The following is a 16051-nucleotide window of genomic DNA, read 5'->3' on the forward strand; positions in this document are numbered from 1 at the left end:
CACAAGCGCAGGTACTTGCAGAGGAACTTTCTACCCTTCTAAAGGCCCATGCGGTGGAGCACGTTCCACCAGGGGACAAAGGGAAAGGATTCTATTCCAGATACTTCCTTGTATGAAAGAAGACAGGGGGATGCATCCTATCCTAGAACTAAGGGCCCTGAACAATTTCCTGGTCAAAGAAAAGTTCAGGATGGTATCCCTGGGCACCATTTTCCCTATGATTCAGGAAAACGATTGGGCGTGCTCTCTGGACTTAAAGGATGCTTACACATACGTCCCGATGATTCCAGCTCACAGGAAGTATCTCCAATTTCAGTTGGGGACACATCACTTCCAGTACTGTGTGTTGCCTTTTGGCCTCGCGTCAGCTCCCAGTGTCTTCACCAAGTGTCTTGCAGTAGTTGCAGCATCACTAAGCAGACAGGGGAACACATGGACTCCCAATCTGAACGATTGGTTGGTGAAGAGCACTTTGAGGGACAATGCTCAGGAGTCCATGCGGAGGACTATTCAGGTGTTAGAGCTACTAGGGTTCCTTTTAAACTACCCCGTCCGATCTACTCCCTCTTCAGCAGTTGGAGGTCATTGGAGCCCTGTTAGTTATGCCGCGAGCATGAGCTTTACTCCCTGTGCCGAGGACAGACACTCTTGTTGTCCTTGCCACTCAAATTCAAGCCAGTCAGCAGGTCACAACTCAGCAGATGCTGAGTTTGTTGGGCCACATGGCCTTCACTGTCCATGTGACACTCATTGCACATCTTCACATGAGAACTGCCCAGTGGACCCGCCTAGTGGACCCTAGTTTCCCAGTGGTGTCAGGCCATGGGGAACCTGTAGGGATATCAGCGTGTCGCCAGAGCTGGTTCAGTCTCTGGACTGTTCGGTCCAGTTAGACTCTGGGACTCCATTTCCAAATTCCTCAGTCTTAGAAGGTGCAGGCGATGGATGCATCCCATCTGGGTTGGGGAGCTCATTTAGACGGGCTTCACACCCAGGTGCATGGTCAGTCCAGGAGACAGATCTTCACATAAACCTTCTGGTGCTACGGATGTCTGGAATGCTGTAATGGCTTTCAGAAATTGGCTGATCAACTAACTTCTATTCATTCAAACGGACAGTCGCATTGTGATGTACTACACCAACAAGCGGGGGCACCGGATCACACCCCCTGTGGCATTGGGCAGTCCGGCATGGAATGCTCCATTGAGCAGGGTCATGCAACTGCACAAGTGGTCACTCAACATGGGCATTTGCTGATGAGATCTTCCGAGTTTGGGCACCCCTTCAGTGGATCTCTTTGACACTCAGTTCAATCACAAAGTCTCTCAGTTCTGCTCCAGGCCTATGAAAGACTATAGTCAGATGCCTTCCTCCTGCATTGGGTGACAGGTCTTCTGTATGCTTATCTTCCCATACCTCTCGTGGGGAAGACTTTGCTGAAACTCAGGCAAGACTGTGGGACCATGATTCTGATTGCTCCTTACTGGCCCCACAGATATGGTTCCCTCTTTTTCTGGAGTTATCAGAATAACTGTGGAGATTGGAGTGTTTTCCGGCCCTCATCACGTAGGACAAGGGATGTCTTCTATATCTCAACCTCCTGTCTACTGCCCTCATAGCCTGGATGTTGAGAGCTTAGAATTTGGTTCCTTACATCTTCTAGGTGGTGTCTCCACTGGTGTCTTGCTGACTTCCAGTAAAGATTCCACTAAGAGATATTACTCTTTCTAATGGAGGAGGTTTGCTGTCTGATGTGAGGGCAAGGCCCTAGATCCTGTTTCCTGCCCTACACAGACCCTGTTTGAATACCTTCTACACCTTTCTGAGTCTGGCCTCAAGACCTACTCAGTAAGGGTTCAACTCGGTGCTTATCGAAGTGTAGAGGGTAAGCCTACCTCTGGACAACCTCTAGCTGTTCGCTTCATGAGAGGTTTGCTTTTGACAAAGTCCTCTGTCAAAACTCCACCTGTGTCATGGGACCTGAACGTCGTTCTCGCCCAGTTGATGAAATCTTCTTTTGCAATGCTTGTCATCTGAAGTACTCGACCTGGAAGATAATATTTTTGGTGGCTGTCACTTCAGCTTGCAGTGAGCTTCTGGCCTTAGTAGTAGATGCACTTTATACTAAGCTTCTTCACAACAGAGTAGTTCTCCGCCCACACCCTAAGTTCCTGCCTAAGGTTATGTTGGAGTTCCATCTGAACCAGTCGATTTGTCTTGCCAGCATTCTTTCCCAGACCTCATGTCCATCTTGTCGAGAGCACACTGCACTTAGACTGTTAGTGAGCACTGGCCTTTTACTTGCAGTAGACTAGGCCCCACAGACAGTCCTGAACAGGATAGGAGTCACCATTAGGAAACACACAATTTCCAATTAGCTGGCACATTTCATTTCCTTTACTTGTGCCGAGGCTGGGCTGACCCTTGAGGGTCATGTTAAGGCTCACAGTGTCAGAGCCATGGCTGTGTCGGTTGCCCACTTGAGGTCAGCCTCCATTGAAGAAGTTTGCAAGGCTGCACAGTGGTCTTCGGTCCACACATTCACATCTTACTATTGCCTTGAGCAGGATACCCAAAGTATCTTAAAAATAAGACTGTGTACATTTTAACAATGAACAGAAACAACTTTCCACCCACAGAAAAAGTCTTTAAGGCCACAAAGATAATTCAAAGAAAACCTAAAATAGCAAACCACAACATGGGGATAAACAAGAATACAGAAAACAAAGAAAATGGACAGTGTCAAAACTATTAAATGAATGCCACATATGAGAGGACATTTACATATGCAGCATTTGCATCCTAGATAGTTGGTAGATATCCTGGAATGACCCTATGCTGCTTCATTGTTCCATCACAATAGCCTGAAAGTGAGCCCCCCCCCCCCCCCCCCGTTTTCCTCAAGACACCTGTACAGGGTCCCTCTTGAGCAAGGCCATTCATTAGTCTTGCAGATGGGTGATAAAGTTGGTGATGGATAACTTCTGGGCTGGAAGAGACCAGCTAGATGCTAAGATGCATAGAGAAAAATGGCCTGCTTTATTGAACTATGGGATAGAAAACCAGTGGCATTAAAACATATGACTAAATCCAGCATAGGAGCACCATATATTAAGTCACTAGCTGCCATAGACCTTTATCTCTTACTGGCTACATCGTGGTTATCCAGGCCAAGGACCTCCTTTAAGCTTTCTGGCCTTTCCTGAAACTGACGATTTTCCCTCCAGCCCTACGACTTAGTGTTGCTATAGACTTGTTCTCCACCAGGATAGGGACACCAAAATAATAGTCGATATCTTACAGCCATGTAAACTATCTGGAATCAGAGGGTGGTGGAAGTTGCACAGGCCTTTGCAGTCTGGATAGCCCTGTGGACTTGGATAGTATGAAGGTCTCTGATAGTAGTAATATGAAGGCCGAAGTGGCGGTTGAAGCAGTGGAGGAGGTAACAGATAAGGGTATGATACAGCCTGGTGGTAATTGTACCAAGGGAAGACTCTAGGATGTAACTTGGGGTGATTAGGCTGAAATTCCTGAGATACTGTGGGAGGTATTTTCATGCTTGGGCTTAATGTTTGCAGTCCTGGGTTAACATGGTAACGTCCTGACTTTGGATACTGTATGCTAGGCATATACATGGGGGGGGGGGGGGGGGGGGAGTTAAGATTCACAGCAGAGGCACCTTGGGTGGGGGGCTGGAATGCACACTGGAAGTACTTTTGTTTGGTCTTGCAGAGGACAGTAATGCTTTTCTATCACTGTTAGGTGGTTTCTTTGCATCAGCATTCTCCTCTTCCTCACAGCCACTTGGTTGGGGGAGAGGGGGCTTTCACTGGTAGTATCAGATGGCAAGGAAGGCTCCTCATGCTCTTCCACCCTTTTTATTTTTTGTGTTGCTAAATGGGCCTTTGCCCTCAGCATCCTGTTCTCTCTTGCAATTTCTTTCCATGGTCCACCACTCATCAAGTTCCCTCTCTGACAGTGAACTTGCAATTTTTTTCTGAGCTTGGTCACATCCGGACACCAGGATGACAGCTTTTGAAACACACCCAAAGAAGCTATTGCAGATGCAAGAAATCCAAGAGCTGAGATGATTGATGAAAACTCATGAATGCTGCATTTTTGCCACTTATTTTCTTGCTTCTCTGAAGCAGCTGTAACTTGATTAATGATCACTATACTGTTTTTTTTTCTCCCTTCCCATTTAGGCTTATTGCAGCATTTTGTATCTGAAACCACGAATGCAAATAGTAATAAGGGGACAGAAAGTCAAAACGCAGCTGGTTTCCAAAAGCCTTGCATACATTGAAAGTGATATTTACAGACCCAAGTTTTTGGCAGTATCCTTTCCTAAGAATGTACTCTTGAAATATAATTGCTTTGCTTTCTTTGCTTTCCAGTTAACTGTTACATTTCAGTCTTATATTTTGCTATTTATATAATACCTTAAACCAGAGTGCTGAATATCAAGAAGGTAAAATACGTTCAACATTTTGAAAATGGCTATTGTAAAATTGCATGGGTAGGGGGAGGAGTCAAGATGGCAGCTCAACTCTGAGACTTCGCAGTTGCATAAGCTAAAGTTCTCTTGCTTACCTTTAGATTTAGCTACTTTAACATATGCCGCGTACAAAGAGAAAGGGGGTAGTAAAGGGTCTACCACTGCCGGCCCAAACACCTACCCCCGGTCAGCAAACGCTTCTGCGATATGTCTCTAGTACCCCAGTGAATACCGGTGAGAGGGATCCCGCGTTTGGACCAGTCGAAGGAGCGACGTCTCCACTAGGAGATCGAGTCATCACTTTCCCCACCGGAGCTTAATCCACCGCCTTGTCCTGCTATCCTTCAGCCAGGTATGGAAGGTACGATGGAACCGGAAATCGGAGACCAGAGGCCTTCAGACAGTGCCGCGGGAAGCAGATGTTATGAACAGGGAGTTAGTAGCTCCCCAGGCGGTAACTCTACAATCTATCTGGTCGGCTATACAACAACTAACGGCTGCGGTGACAAAAACATCCCAGGATACGGCTTTGCTGGTAAATAAATTTGATTCTTTATTGTTAACCCTTGAAGATGTTAAAGTTGAACTATCTACTCAGAAAGCGGCAATCTCCTCTCTTAATGCAGTAACAGATACCTTGGTAAAAGATAAGTTGAAGGTCTCTTTAAAGTTGGAACACCTTGAGAATTACAATAGACGTTTAAACCTACGGATATAGAATTTTCCTCTTTCAAGTGGAATTGCTCCGATTGATTTCCTAAAAAAATACCTTTTGGAAGTTCTTGCTTATCCTCAATCTGCCATTCCACCGATTAATAACATTTACTACTTGCCTGATTCCAAACAACCCAAGGTGAATCCAACAGTAAATAATCAGACTCCTGAATTGAATTTGCATGGGTAAATATGCACATAAAAATGTGTGCCTAAAAGTGTGTGTATATATATATATATATATATATATATATATATAGCATGTACGTTAAAGTCTCCGAGAATGAGGGACGCAGATGAGGGGTCAAGAAAGACAGAGAGCCAAGCATCAAAGTCAGTAAGGAAGGAAGGGAAGGATTTATCAGGGGGGCGGTAAATGACTGCCACTCTGAGTGGTAATGGGTAGAATAGCCGGATGGAATGGGCTTCAAAGGATGAGAAGCAGTGAGACTGCGGAAGGTGGAGGGGTTGGAAACTACAGGAGGGTGAGAGTAGTAGCCCAACACCTCCGCCGCGGCCAACTGGGCGGGGCATGTGGGAGAAGAGATAGCCTCCATGGCAGAGGGCTGCAACTGAGGCAGAGTCTTCCGGGGAGATCCAGGTTTCGGTTAGGGCGAGCAGTTGAAGGGAGCGAGAGATAAAGAGATTGTGGGTGAGAGACAGTTTGTTGCAGACTGAGTGGGCATTCCACAAAGCGCATGAGAAGGGGAGGGAGGAAGGGGGAAGGAGGGGAATAGAGACGAGATTGGAGACGTCCCGGGATCGTTCGCAGGGATAGGACGGGGACAGGTGAGGGGGACCTGGATTAGGGTTAATGTCTCCCGCGGATAGCAGGAGGAGGAGCAAGAGAGTGCGGAGGAGGGTGGGGGAGGTCGGGCGACGAAGACGGGGCGTACTTAGGAGGAAAGGAGATGGGTTAATGGCAGGAAGGAAGTGCCGAAGGTTGAGAGCTAGGAAGGAGGAGGGGGACAAGAGGGATGGTGAGGTGAGGGATGGAGGTGAATAGGGTATTGCGGTGGCGGGCAGGGATCTGCACTCAGTCTGCGGCTCCTCACTACTTCTCCACCCTCATCTCCCCCTATGTTCCCGCCCGCAACCTCCGCTCACAGGACAAAGCCCTTCTCTCAGTACCCTTCTCCACCACTGCCAACTCCAGGCTCCGCTCATTCTGCCTTGCCTCACCCTATGCCTGGAATAATCTTCCTTTACCCATACGCCATGCCCCCTCCCTATCCATCTTCAAATCTCTGCTTAAAACTCACCTCTACAATGCTGCCTTCGGCGCCTAACCGCTCGAGAAATATAAAATACCCCAATCTATCCACCCTATCAGATTAACTGTTCACTCGTCCTCTAGATTGTTCACTTGTCTTTAGATTGTTCACTCGTCTTTTAGATTGTAAGCTCTTTGAGCAGGGACTGTCCTTCTATGTTTGAATTGTACAGCGCTGCATAACCCTAGTAGCACTTTAGAAATGGTTGTTGTTGTTGTTGGTTGTTGTTATTTAGAGCTGTTGATTAGCTGATTAAAGCTATCTGGTGTTGTCAGGTTAGCTTTTAGGTATTGCATTCTCTGTAGACAAGCAAGGGAGTTGGAAGCACACTGGATGGTGATGTCATCCAGCAGATCCATTGTGCCAGAGCTCTCTTTCAGCCCCAGAGAAACGTTCTTGGCTTTTTCTGAGCTTGCATGAGTATTTCTGCACTCGATCTGGTCCTTCCTCCCCTCAATTTAACTGTTCTGTGCTCCTCGACCATCGCAACTCTCCTCACAAACAAAAATTTCTCCAGCTATATTGAGTACTTAAAAATAAAAAGTCAGAGGCAATGAGAGCTCTGCTGGACACTGAATTCAGGAGGCTGTCTTGATACTTCAGCATGGGTAAAAGGAAGGCTAAGCGGGTTGTTCACCCTTACTGTGGTTTGAAAGCTGCATGTGCTTGAGAAGGTCCTGGCAAAGGGGTGTTGCTGAGCCCCAGTGTACAAACTCTACCCCACTACAGAACAGATGGCGCCAGACATGGGGTTGCTGAGTCATTGACTCCAAAGTTGGATGTGGAGGGTGCCTTTATGGTTGTTACTGACGTCAAGTCTGTTATTTGGAAGGCTTGAGGCTTCTGAACAGAGGGGAACCCATGTATGTTATCCTTACACCAAATTAGTCATAGCTTTCCCCTCTCCTGTTGGCTAGAAATTAACAAGTAAAGAGACATTTCAAAATTAATCAAGGGACTTATCCCCGTTTGAGCAAACTCATTAATAGACTGCATTTGCATTTTCAGGCCAGGGAGATCTAGTCCCCCCCCCCCCCCCCCCCCCGCCGCCCAAAAAAAGGACCATGGCAGCCACTAGGCTACTATTTAGCATTTAGCCTCAAATGCTCTCTATTCTCTCTTCACCACAAGTAGTCTCTCGATCCTGCTGTAGTCACTGTATTCTTTGAAATGCAAAGTGTGCTGCCTTTTGCTCCCTATGTCCAGACTGTTGCTGTGCGATCCAGGATGCCTTCACCACCTTCTAGAACTGGGTGCTCTTCTGAGTTCTTACCATTTATGATGGCCTCCCAAGTACTTCATAAAATAGTGTGAGATGAAGTGCAAGTCATCCTCATTGCTTCTCATTGGTTCACACAAATCTGCCCACCTGCTGTCATTGCAAATCGAAGATCAGTTTCTTTGGGACATTGGCCATCCATGTTGACACAACACTGGAGCTGTCTAAAATACTCCATGCATAGCAGAATGATAATCACCTCACCAAAAAGTCTCTAAGAGCCTCAAATCCTAGCAGGTTTCACCACACTGGGTTTAAATTCACATATTGAATTGAATGGAGTACTGTTTCTTCCCAAGATCCATTTTTCGCAACCTGGTACAATCTATGGTATTAAGTCACTTAGACTATTGTAATGCACTCTATGCTGGCTGCAAAGAACAGACTGTCAAGAAACTCCAAACAGCTCAGAATACCGCAGCCAGACTCATTTTTGGAAAAACAAAATATGAAAGTGCAAAACCCCTCAGAAAAAACTACACTGGCTCCCACTTAAAGAACGTACCACGTTCAAGATCTATACGATAGTACATAAAATAATCTACGGAGATGCCCCGTCCTACATGCAAGACCTTGTAGACCTCCCTCCCAGAAACGCTAAAAGATCTGCCTGCACATTTCTTAATCTACACTTCCCCAGCTGCAAAGGAGTAAAATATAAAGTAACACATGCGACCACATTCTCTTACAAGAGCACGCAGCTGTGGAATGCACTACCAAGTAGCTTGAAAACAATTAACGAAATAACAAACTTTTGCAAATCCCTGAAAACATACCTCTTCAACAAAGCTTACCCCAAGAATCCATAGAGTAATTATAACACTTCACCACTCCAACCTTCCCTTTAATTCTTCTTTATATAACTGTTCGAGTAACTCTTTTTGTTATCCTTGATCCTTTGCAATACCAATTGTATCTCTGTTATCCTTGATCTTTGTAACACTAAATGTATCTGCTGCCATGGAATGGCAATGCGATAACAGGTTTGTGTAAGCCACATTGAGCCTGCAAATAGGTGGGAAAATGTGGGATACAAGTGCAATAAATAAAATAAAAATTATCATCAAAAATGTTACTTGTTGACTGACAGATACATGTCTTTAACAGATGTTGGTTCTATGGGATTGGCTGATTTTGAATGTCAGAAACGAGTGGTCTGGAGAGAAGTCCTATCTACCCCTGATGTAGTCTCAGCTAAATAAGGGCCCCTTGTTGGGATATAAGGATATGACTGCTGCTTGGTGTGAGCTTACGGCCAAATTCTATAAATAGTGCCTTAAAAATTGGTGCCAGAAAAACACGTGGTTAGCGTGCTTCAATAAATTACGCCTAAAGTTACGTGTAGTTTTAGAATATGCTCACACACTGTTCGTGCGACTAAAATTTAGGCGCACCCATTTAGGCCACCTAAAACCAGGTCTAAATATCTGCACTTAGGCGCAGATTTGGTTTATTCTATAATAGTGTGCATAGTTTTTTTTTTAAATCGCCCATTCTACGCCCATGGCCACAGCCCCTTTTTGACTGTGTGTATGAGAATTTACACGCATATAGAATACGCCTAGAAAGTTGTACTGTAAATTCTAATTAAAGCAAATTAGTGCTGCTAATTGGTTACCAATTATTGGTGCTGATTGGCTTTTAATCAGTTAAGTTGTGCGTGCAGTTTGGCCATGGAGCCAAATTAGCGCGCACAACTTAAGGCGCTATATATAGAATTTGGAGGTTATCTTGGGATAAGTGACAGTTCCCTTTTTTGGAATTTATTTTGATTCAACAAAGTTGACATACTGGACTGATTATGGACTTTTGTTGATTGATAAATTCCTCTTGGTGTGTTCACCAGTACTACGCTGATATATATAGCCTTATGTGCAGATTTTTCACTTAGGGCTAATTTCTTTGGAAGCCACATTGAGCCTGCAAATAGGTGGGAAAATATGGGATACAAGTGCAATAAATAAATAAATTGTGGTCCCAATGTTTTTCTCCATCTTATTTTTGCTTTAAAAGTAGTGTTGGTGACCTATGATTATAGTGTCTGTTTTGCTGTATGCTGCACCTGCCTCCCACTGACTGGGTTACCTCTGGGCGAGTCTCCCACTCACAAATTATGCCCCGCATAGGCGGTCGGTGGCTAAACTGTTTGGGGAGGCTAAAGGGGGAGGGGTTAGGGGTGGAGCCAGGGGTGGAGCTTAAATCCATAACTGTCTGATAACACACAGAAAAAAATAAATAAAAATAAAAGTCACAATTAATACCTTTTATTAAATATAGATATTAGATATGTATCATATGTCAAAGAATAAAGTGGTTGCTCAAAGCATATATTAACCACAATCGCTCAACTGCAAAACACTATGCACAATTTTGTGCAAAAACACACTCAGAACCTTACTGTACCATAAATATTACACTGGGCAGAACCTAATACACCAATATACCACCCATACGGAAAATGCAGACTGTCAACAATATGAGATCATATCATCACAATTCTCATGTAGAGCCACAAAACACCCTAATTCATGTTTAATGTGGGATAAAATGCCATAAATAAGTAAATAAATATAAACTTTTAATGTTGAGCACCTGATTCTCAAAGTGGACATATTCCAAACACTATAATGAAAATAAAATGATTTTTTTTCTACCTTTGTTGTCTGGTGACTGTTTTTCTGATCATGCTGGCCCAGTATCTGATTCTGCAGCTATCTGTCCTCTTACCTCCGTTTCCAGGGCTTCCTTTCCATTTATTTCTTTCCTCCTTTCTTCTTCATTTCTGGTCCTCAGCTTCTGCCTATTTTCTTCATCCATGTGCAGTTTTTCTCCTCTCTTCCTTTCCCCTTATCTTATCTCCTTCCTCACTCTTCCCTCCCCTCCATCCATGTCCAGCATTTCTTCTCTCTCCCCTCCTCTCCCTTGCCCTACACCCATACACAGCAACCCTCCTCTCCCCTGCCCTCCATACACCCATGTCCAGTAATGATCCTCCTCTCCCCTGCCCTGCATGCACCCATTATACCCAACGACCCTTCTCTCCCCTCCTTCCACAAATGCCCAGCGACTCCCTTCTCTCCCCTGCCAACCCCTCCTGAGTTGTTAGCCGAATTCCTCCCTCCGGACCCGGTCCACTCACGTCACCGACCTGACTCTTCTGAGCTGTCAGTGCTAACTCTCCCCCGCTGCGCTGGCGCTGCCGGCATTCACGCTTCAAAATGGCCGCCGAGACTTACAGGGCGGCCTCCAAGACTTCAGCAGAAGTTTCGGCGGCCATTTTTAAAGTGCGAACGCTGGCAGCGCTAGCACAGCGGGGGGAGAGTTAGCGTTGACAGCTCCGAAGACGAAGAGTCAGGTCGCTAACGTGAGGGACCGGGACCGGATCCTGAGGGAGGGGGAGGAGCCGGCTCGCTGCGGCTGGGGAGGCTTAGCCTCCCCAAGCCTTCAATACCGGGCGCCTATGAGGCATGTGATTTCTAGGACACTGGGGCCACACTCCCAGGGGACCCACAGTTTCTAGAAAGCACACTCACAGACCCAAACACAGTTCACCAGGATTTTTAGTCAGTCCAAAGACATCAGAGCTAATTAATGAGTTTATTATCATAGAAATAAAACAGTGGACAATATAAAACAGGTGGAAAAACAATAAGCAAAGACAGGTAACTGAATGAATAAGAATCAGTATTAAAACTATCTAAACACTGTCATTACCTGGGTAGCACCTGGGGAGTTTCAGGAAAATAACTGCTCACTGCTCTTGAACAGGGCCTCAGGGCAGAGAGGGTTTACCCTCTGCACTCCTTACTGAGACTGGGAAAAATCCAGTACCTCCTGGTTGGATTTGATCTCCTTGGCCAATCAGAGCCAGAGCACCAACTTTGAAAGTATCTGGCCAATGGCACTGCAGGTTGCCTTTCCACAGGGCTAAAACTGAAAAAAACAGTCTTCACTGCAACAGCTTTAAAACAGAAAGCAAACACCACCTGTTGGCCAAACAAGGGAAGTACACTACATGTTTTGTTTTTTTTTTACATTTGTACCCCGCGCTTTCCCCACTCATGGCAGACTCAATGCGGCTTACATGGGGCAATGGAGGGTTAAGTGACTTGCCCAGAGTCACAAGGAGCTGCCCGTGGCTGAAGTGGGAATCGAACTCAGTTCCTCAGTTCCCCAGGACCAAAGTCCACCACCCTAACCACTAGGCCACTCCTCCACTCCATGGAACCATTAACACAATTCACAAGCTTGAAAAGCCCATGTTTTGCCACAAAAACTAAAAACACTTACTAAAGGACTAAACTGAAAAAGAAAATTTCTTCAAGAAGAGAAATATGAAGAGTAGCTACGAGCCCACAATAATAGGAATATTCAAGTAAGAAAAGCACAGTCTAAAGGTTAAAGAAAAAAGCAATCAAAAAGTTAAAAGATTCAACCTTATTCCCTTAATATGTGCAGAAATCATTTAACACAAATCACTCTGGAACATCCAAAGTGCCTCCTGGACTTCTCTTACCATTAATAAAAGCCACAAGTTGACAGTTCAAAGAAAACATATTTAGCATTAAAATTTACAGTACGTTTACAGGGAAACTACAAAGAAGAGAACATCCAAAACTGCTTTCTTCTCTTTTGTGTTTTAACATCACAGTAAAAAAAAAAAAAAAAAAGTTCTAGGAGATCTAAATTGTAGCCTAAGGAGCCAGTTTCTATCCGTGGAAAATGATTCAAAGTTGTAGGTACAGGATTCTATTCTGCTGAAGATTCCAATAAAGCTGAAACATCTAAGGGGGAATCTAAATCACAAATAATTATGCATAATTACAGAGGTTAAAAAATTTCACACATGTACAGCATCTATAAACAATCTCTTCTGGAACTCAAATTTTCTGGTTGTCATGTGATAGAAGATATTTTATAAATTTAATGTGAAGAACATAATTGTGCCTGAAGAATTAAAAATAAATAAGGACGACAAAGTCCATGTAAAATCTTGAAAGTAAAACATTACAATTCTTAAACTGTATCCATACACCAAATAGACAGCCAGTGCAAAGTAGTATGCAAATGTGTTACCCTATCACATTTACTCTTATACAGATAATCTTAGCAGTTGTATTTATGTATAATTGAACTCTAAGCTTCTTTGGAAAACTTGACTAGAATAGTCGAAGCAAGACGAAATCATAGCTTGTGCAATCAACTGCGGAGTGTCCAAAGAGAAGTAATCACAAATATGTTGCAAAAATTTATGGGAGAAATATTTAATAACATGATTAATCTGTGATTCAAATGACAGACGAGTCAGTCAGTACACCAGGGCCCATGTGTTTGGATTGGTCTGGCTAGCCAGTCCAGATCCCATATAGTCTGATTATCATACCTGCTCATTTTCATTGTTGTTGTGCTGTTTATAGTGACTTTATTGGAAGACAGCATTAATTCTGTTTGCAAGTTTGACAGTTCCTGATTTGTTTTGTTTTCCCTTTGTGTGTCAGCAATTCTTTGAGTTGCAGAGGACCCCCCCCCCCCCCCCCCCCAAAAAAAAAAATGACAAACCTGAGAGCAGGAGTGGATTGGTCATTGGGGAGAGTCAGTGTCAGCACAGAACTCCTGTATAGAGTGACAGCAAACAAGTTCTCCATCTTTTGGAAGGGGACCCTAAACCCTTCCTTTCATTATGCAGCTTCCCACTATTTTAGAACCTGTGGTATAGTTGTGTGAAGATAGAGAACTTAAAACTGAGCTATAGGACATATTACTCTTGGCTTCCAGTCTAACTCTTCAGTATTTTCTATCTCCAGCAGGTGGATGGACACACTTTTTGGCCTCTGGTTCTGAGTGCTTTGTTCTTGGTCTAGTTGGTCAGCTGGTCCTCAGTTGAGCCTTGTGGGTGGCTTAAGTCTGCAGTCATATCTGGAGGTCATCAGATCCCTGTCTGTGGTGCCCTTCAAATTTACTTATTCCCTTCCTTCACCATCCCCTGTTTCCTGGGGAGCTCTCCTTTTTCAGGACAACAACCTTAAAAAAAAGTTTGCTGGAGAGTATGGGACAGAGTATCAGTCCTGAGCTTTCTCATCTGTGCTAAGACTGTGAGCTTGGGAGGATCAGCTGGCAGTGGTAAGTCTGACTAAAGTTTGACTCTGAACTGTTTGGAGTGCTGCAATATCTATTTGGTGCAGGGGAAGGATCCTGATTCACCATTTGAGACACATTGTGCTGCGCTTTTGACAGGGTGAATGGTGAATCCTGCAAAGGCAGTTAAGTGGCGATCCCGCTGTGGGACCTTCCAGCTGATGTCAGGGTGTTGCAGTGTGTGCAAACTGAGAATTCTACAGGATGCATAGGAAACGGTCGACGGCAGCAAATCCTCAGATTTGGCATGACATCTGAATATGCCAGGGGTCTTCGTGCTCTCTGGTAGGGCTGGTGTGTATTCTGATGCAGGAGAGCAAGAGAACGGGTGCCGTTTTGTCAGGGCCGACTGGCAGTGAAGAGCAGGCTCTGGCTGATCACACGCAGAGCACAGCCACCATTGGGATCTTTGTTTTTTCTAGAGTTTATATTGCTTTACACCAGGTGTGAAGTATGGACAGTCAGAGTTGCTGCAGGGTGTTCCAGCTTCTCGCCCTGCTGCTGCTCTGGCTCCTAGGAGATCTCATTTAGATCTCCAGGAGTGGGCAGATGAGGCTATCTCTGCTTCTCCCTTCTTATCTGATATATCCTCAGTCTATTCAGAGGAGCCATCATTGAAGGAGCCGTTAGAGGAGGGAAATGATCCAAAAGTACTGAGATTACTCTTTTATTTCTGAGGCACTGGCAGTGCTTTCCATTGAGGAGCCTTCTGCTTCAGCGTCGGGAGTTCCATCTTCGTCTTAGAGGTCCTTCCAAGGCCTTCCCAATGCATCTAGTCGTTCAGGACCTGATTACAGCAGAATGGATCTCATTGGATGTGGGGTTGAGCCACAACTCATTAGTTCTGGAGGAGAAAAATAAATTGCAGCTATACCAGGGTGGACTCCCTGGTTGGTGGTGACTAAGAACACAACCTTGTTGGTGGAAGGGGGCATTGACTGCCTTAAAAGACCTACAGGAGGCTCGCTGAAGCAAGCCTTTTAAGTGGCCTCTTTGGGCCTTCAAGCGACAGTATACGGTATGTTCGTGGCAAGAGCATGCTTGAAGTGGCAACACAAGACAGGCGCCATAATGCCCAGCTGGAAGTGGAGTTGGCCTATTTGGTGGATGCTCTTTATGACATGTTATGGATTATGGCCCCCGCAGTGTGTCTTTGGCTATCACGGTACATCATCAACTCTGGTTGCAGCATTAGGCAGTGGATGCAGCATCAGTAATGTCTAGTTAAACTGCCCTTTTGGGGCAAGTGCCTATTTGGAGAAGATCTCAGTAACTTGGTGAAAGAACTGGGAGAAACTAAGCAATAGCGGTTGCTGGAGGATAAGCCGAAAGCCTCTGGTTGTCTTTCATCAGGGAGCTCTCAATCTCAATTTCGAGATAGCAGTCAGTACTGGCCTGGTCATCAGCAATGTGGTCAGAAGTCCCACTTTCAGGCACACCAATCTTCCTTTTGTGCAAACAGGAAGTCCTACTATCAGTCAGATAGAGTTCCCAATGCCTCCAGAGCTTCACAATGATGTGAGGTTGGTCCACTCTTCTTTTCCTCTGGTGTGAGAACATCTTCAGGAGTTTCGGGAGGAGTGAGCCAAAATTACGTCAGACCAGTGGGTTCTGGATATTCTTACAGAATGTTACAAATTGGAGTTCTCCCGCCTGTCGCTCCTTGCAGTCTTCTTGTCGAAAGGGAATCAAGGTAGGCAAGGATCAGGCCACCATAAATTCTTTGCACCATGAGCACCTGACCTTGCTTCAGTCGGCCATGTACCTGTAGAAGATGGAGATGACCCCCTGTCCATCAGTCGAATCAGGTCTGCGTACCATGGCCTCCGCCACCGATCCATGGCTACGAGGATTATTTGACCCTGGTGCAGTACGATCCTTTTCAACACCTGGCCTACCATGGGCTAAGGAAGAAAGACATACAGTAGATGTCTCCGGCCAGGGCTGCAGTAGGGTATCGATCATTGAGCCCGGTTCTTTCCACCGGCTGAAGAACTTAGGCACTTTGGCATTCCTTTTCATCACCATCAAGTCCAGAATCAGAGAACCCCACTGGCCCATTATCAGCTGAAACCCCTGGCTGGGATATCTCCCTTTCTCCTGGGTTCAAGGAATGCCTGCTGAGAAAGTCCACCTCCACAAGCAGAG

The 16051-nt window shown here is 45.2% G+C and overlaps 1 protein-coding gene across 1 annotated transcript in view; it reads left to right on the forward strand.

Moving 5' to 3' along the window:
• The window catches only part of MORC3 (MORC family CW-type zinc finger 3), a 192008-nt gene that overhangs the window by 86882 nt on the left and 89075 nt on the right, over window positions 1-16051 (forward strand). Inside the window, exon 7 of the mRNA XM_030202213.1 lies at window positions 4209-4340. Within this exon, the coding sequence (XP_030058073.1) occupies window positions 4209-4340 (132 nt within the window). The remainder of the gene's footprint in view (window positions 1-4208; window positions 4341-16051) is intronic.

The sequence above is a fragment of the Microcaecilia unicolor genome, chromosome 4 (genome assembly GCF_901765095.1).
Source record: "Microcaecilia unicolor chromosome 4, aMicUni1.1, whole genome shotgun sequence".
In the NCBI taxonomy this organism is placed as follows: domain Eukaryota; kingdom Metazoa; phylum Chordata; class Amphibia; order Gymnophiona; family Siphonopidae; genus Microcaecilia; species Microcaecilia unicolor.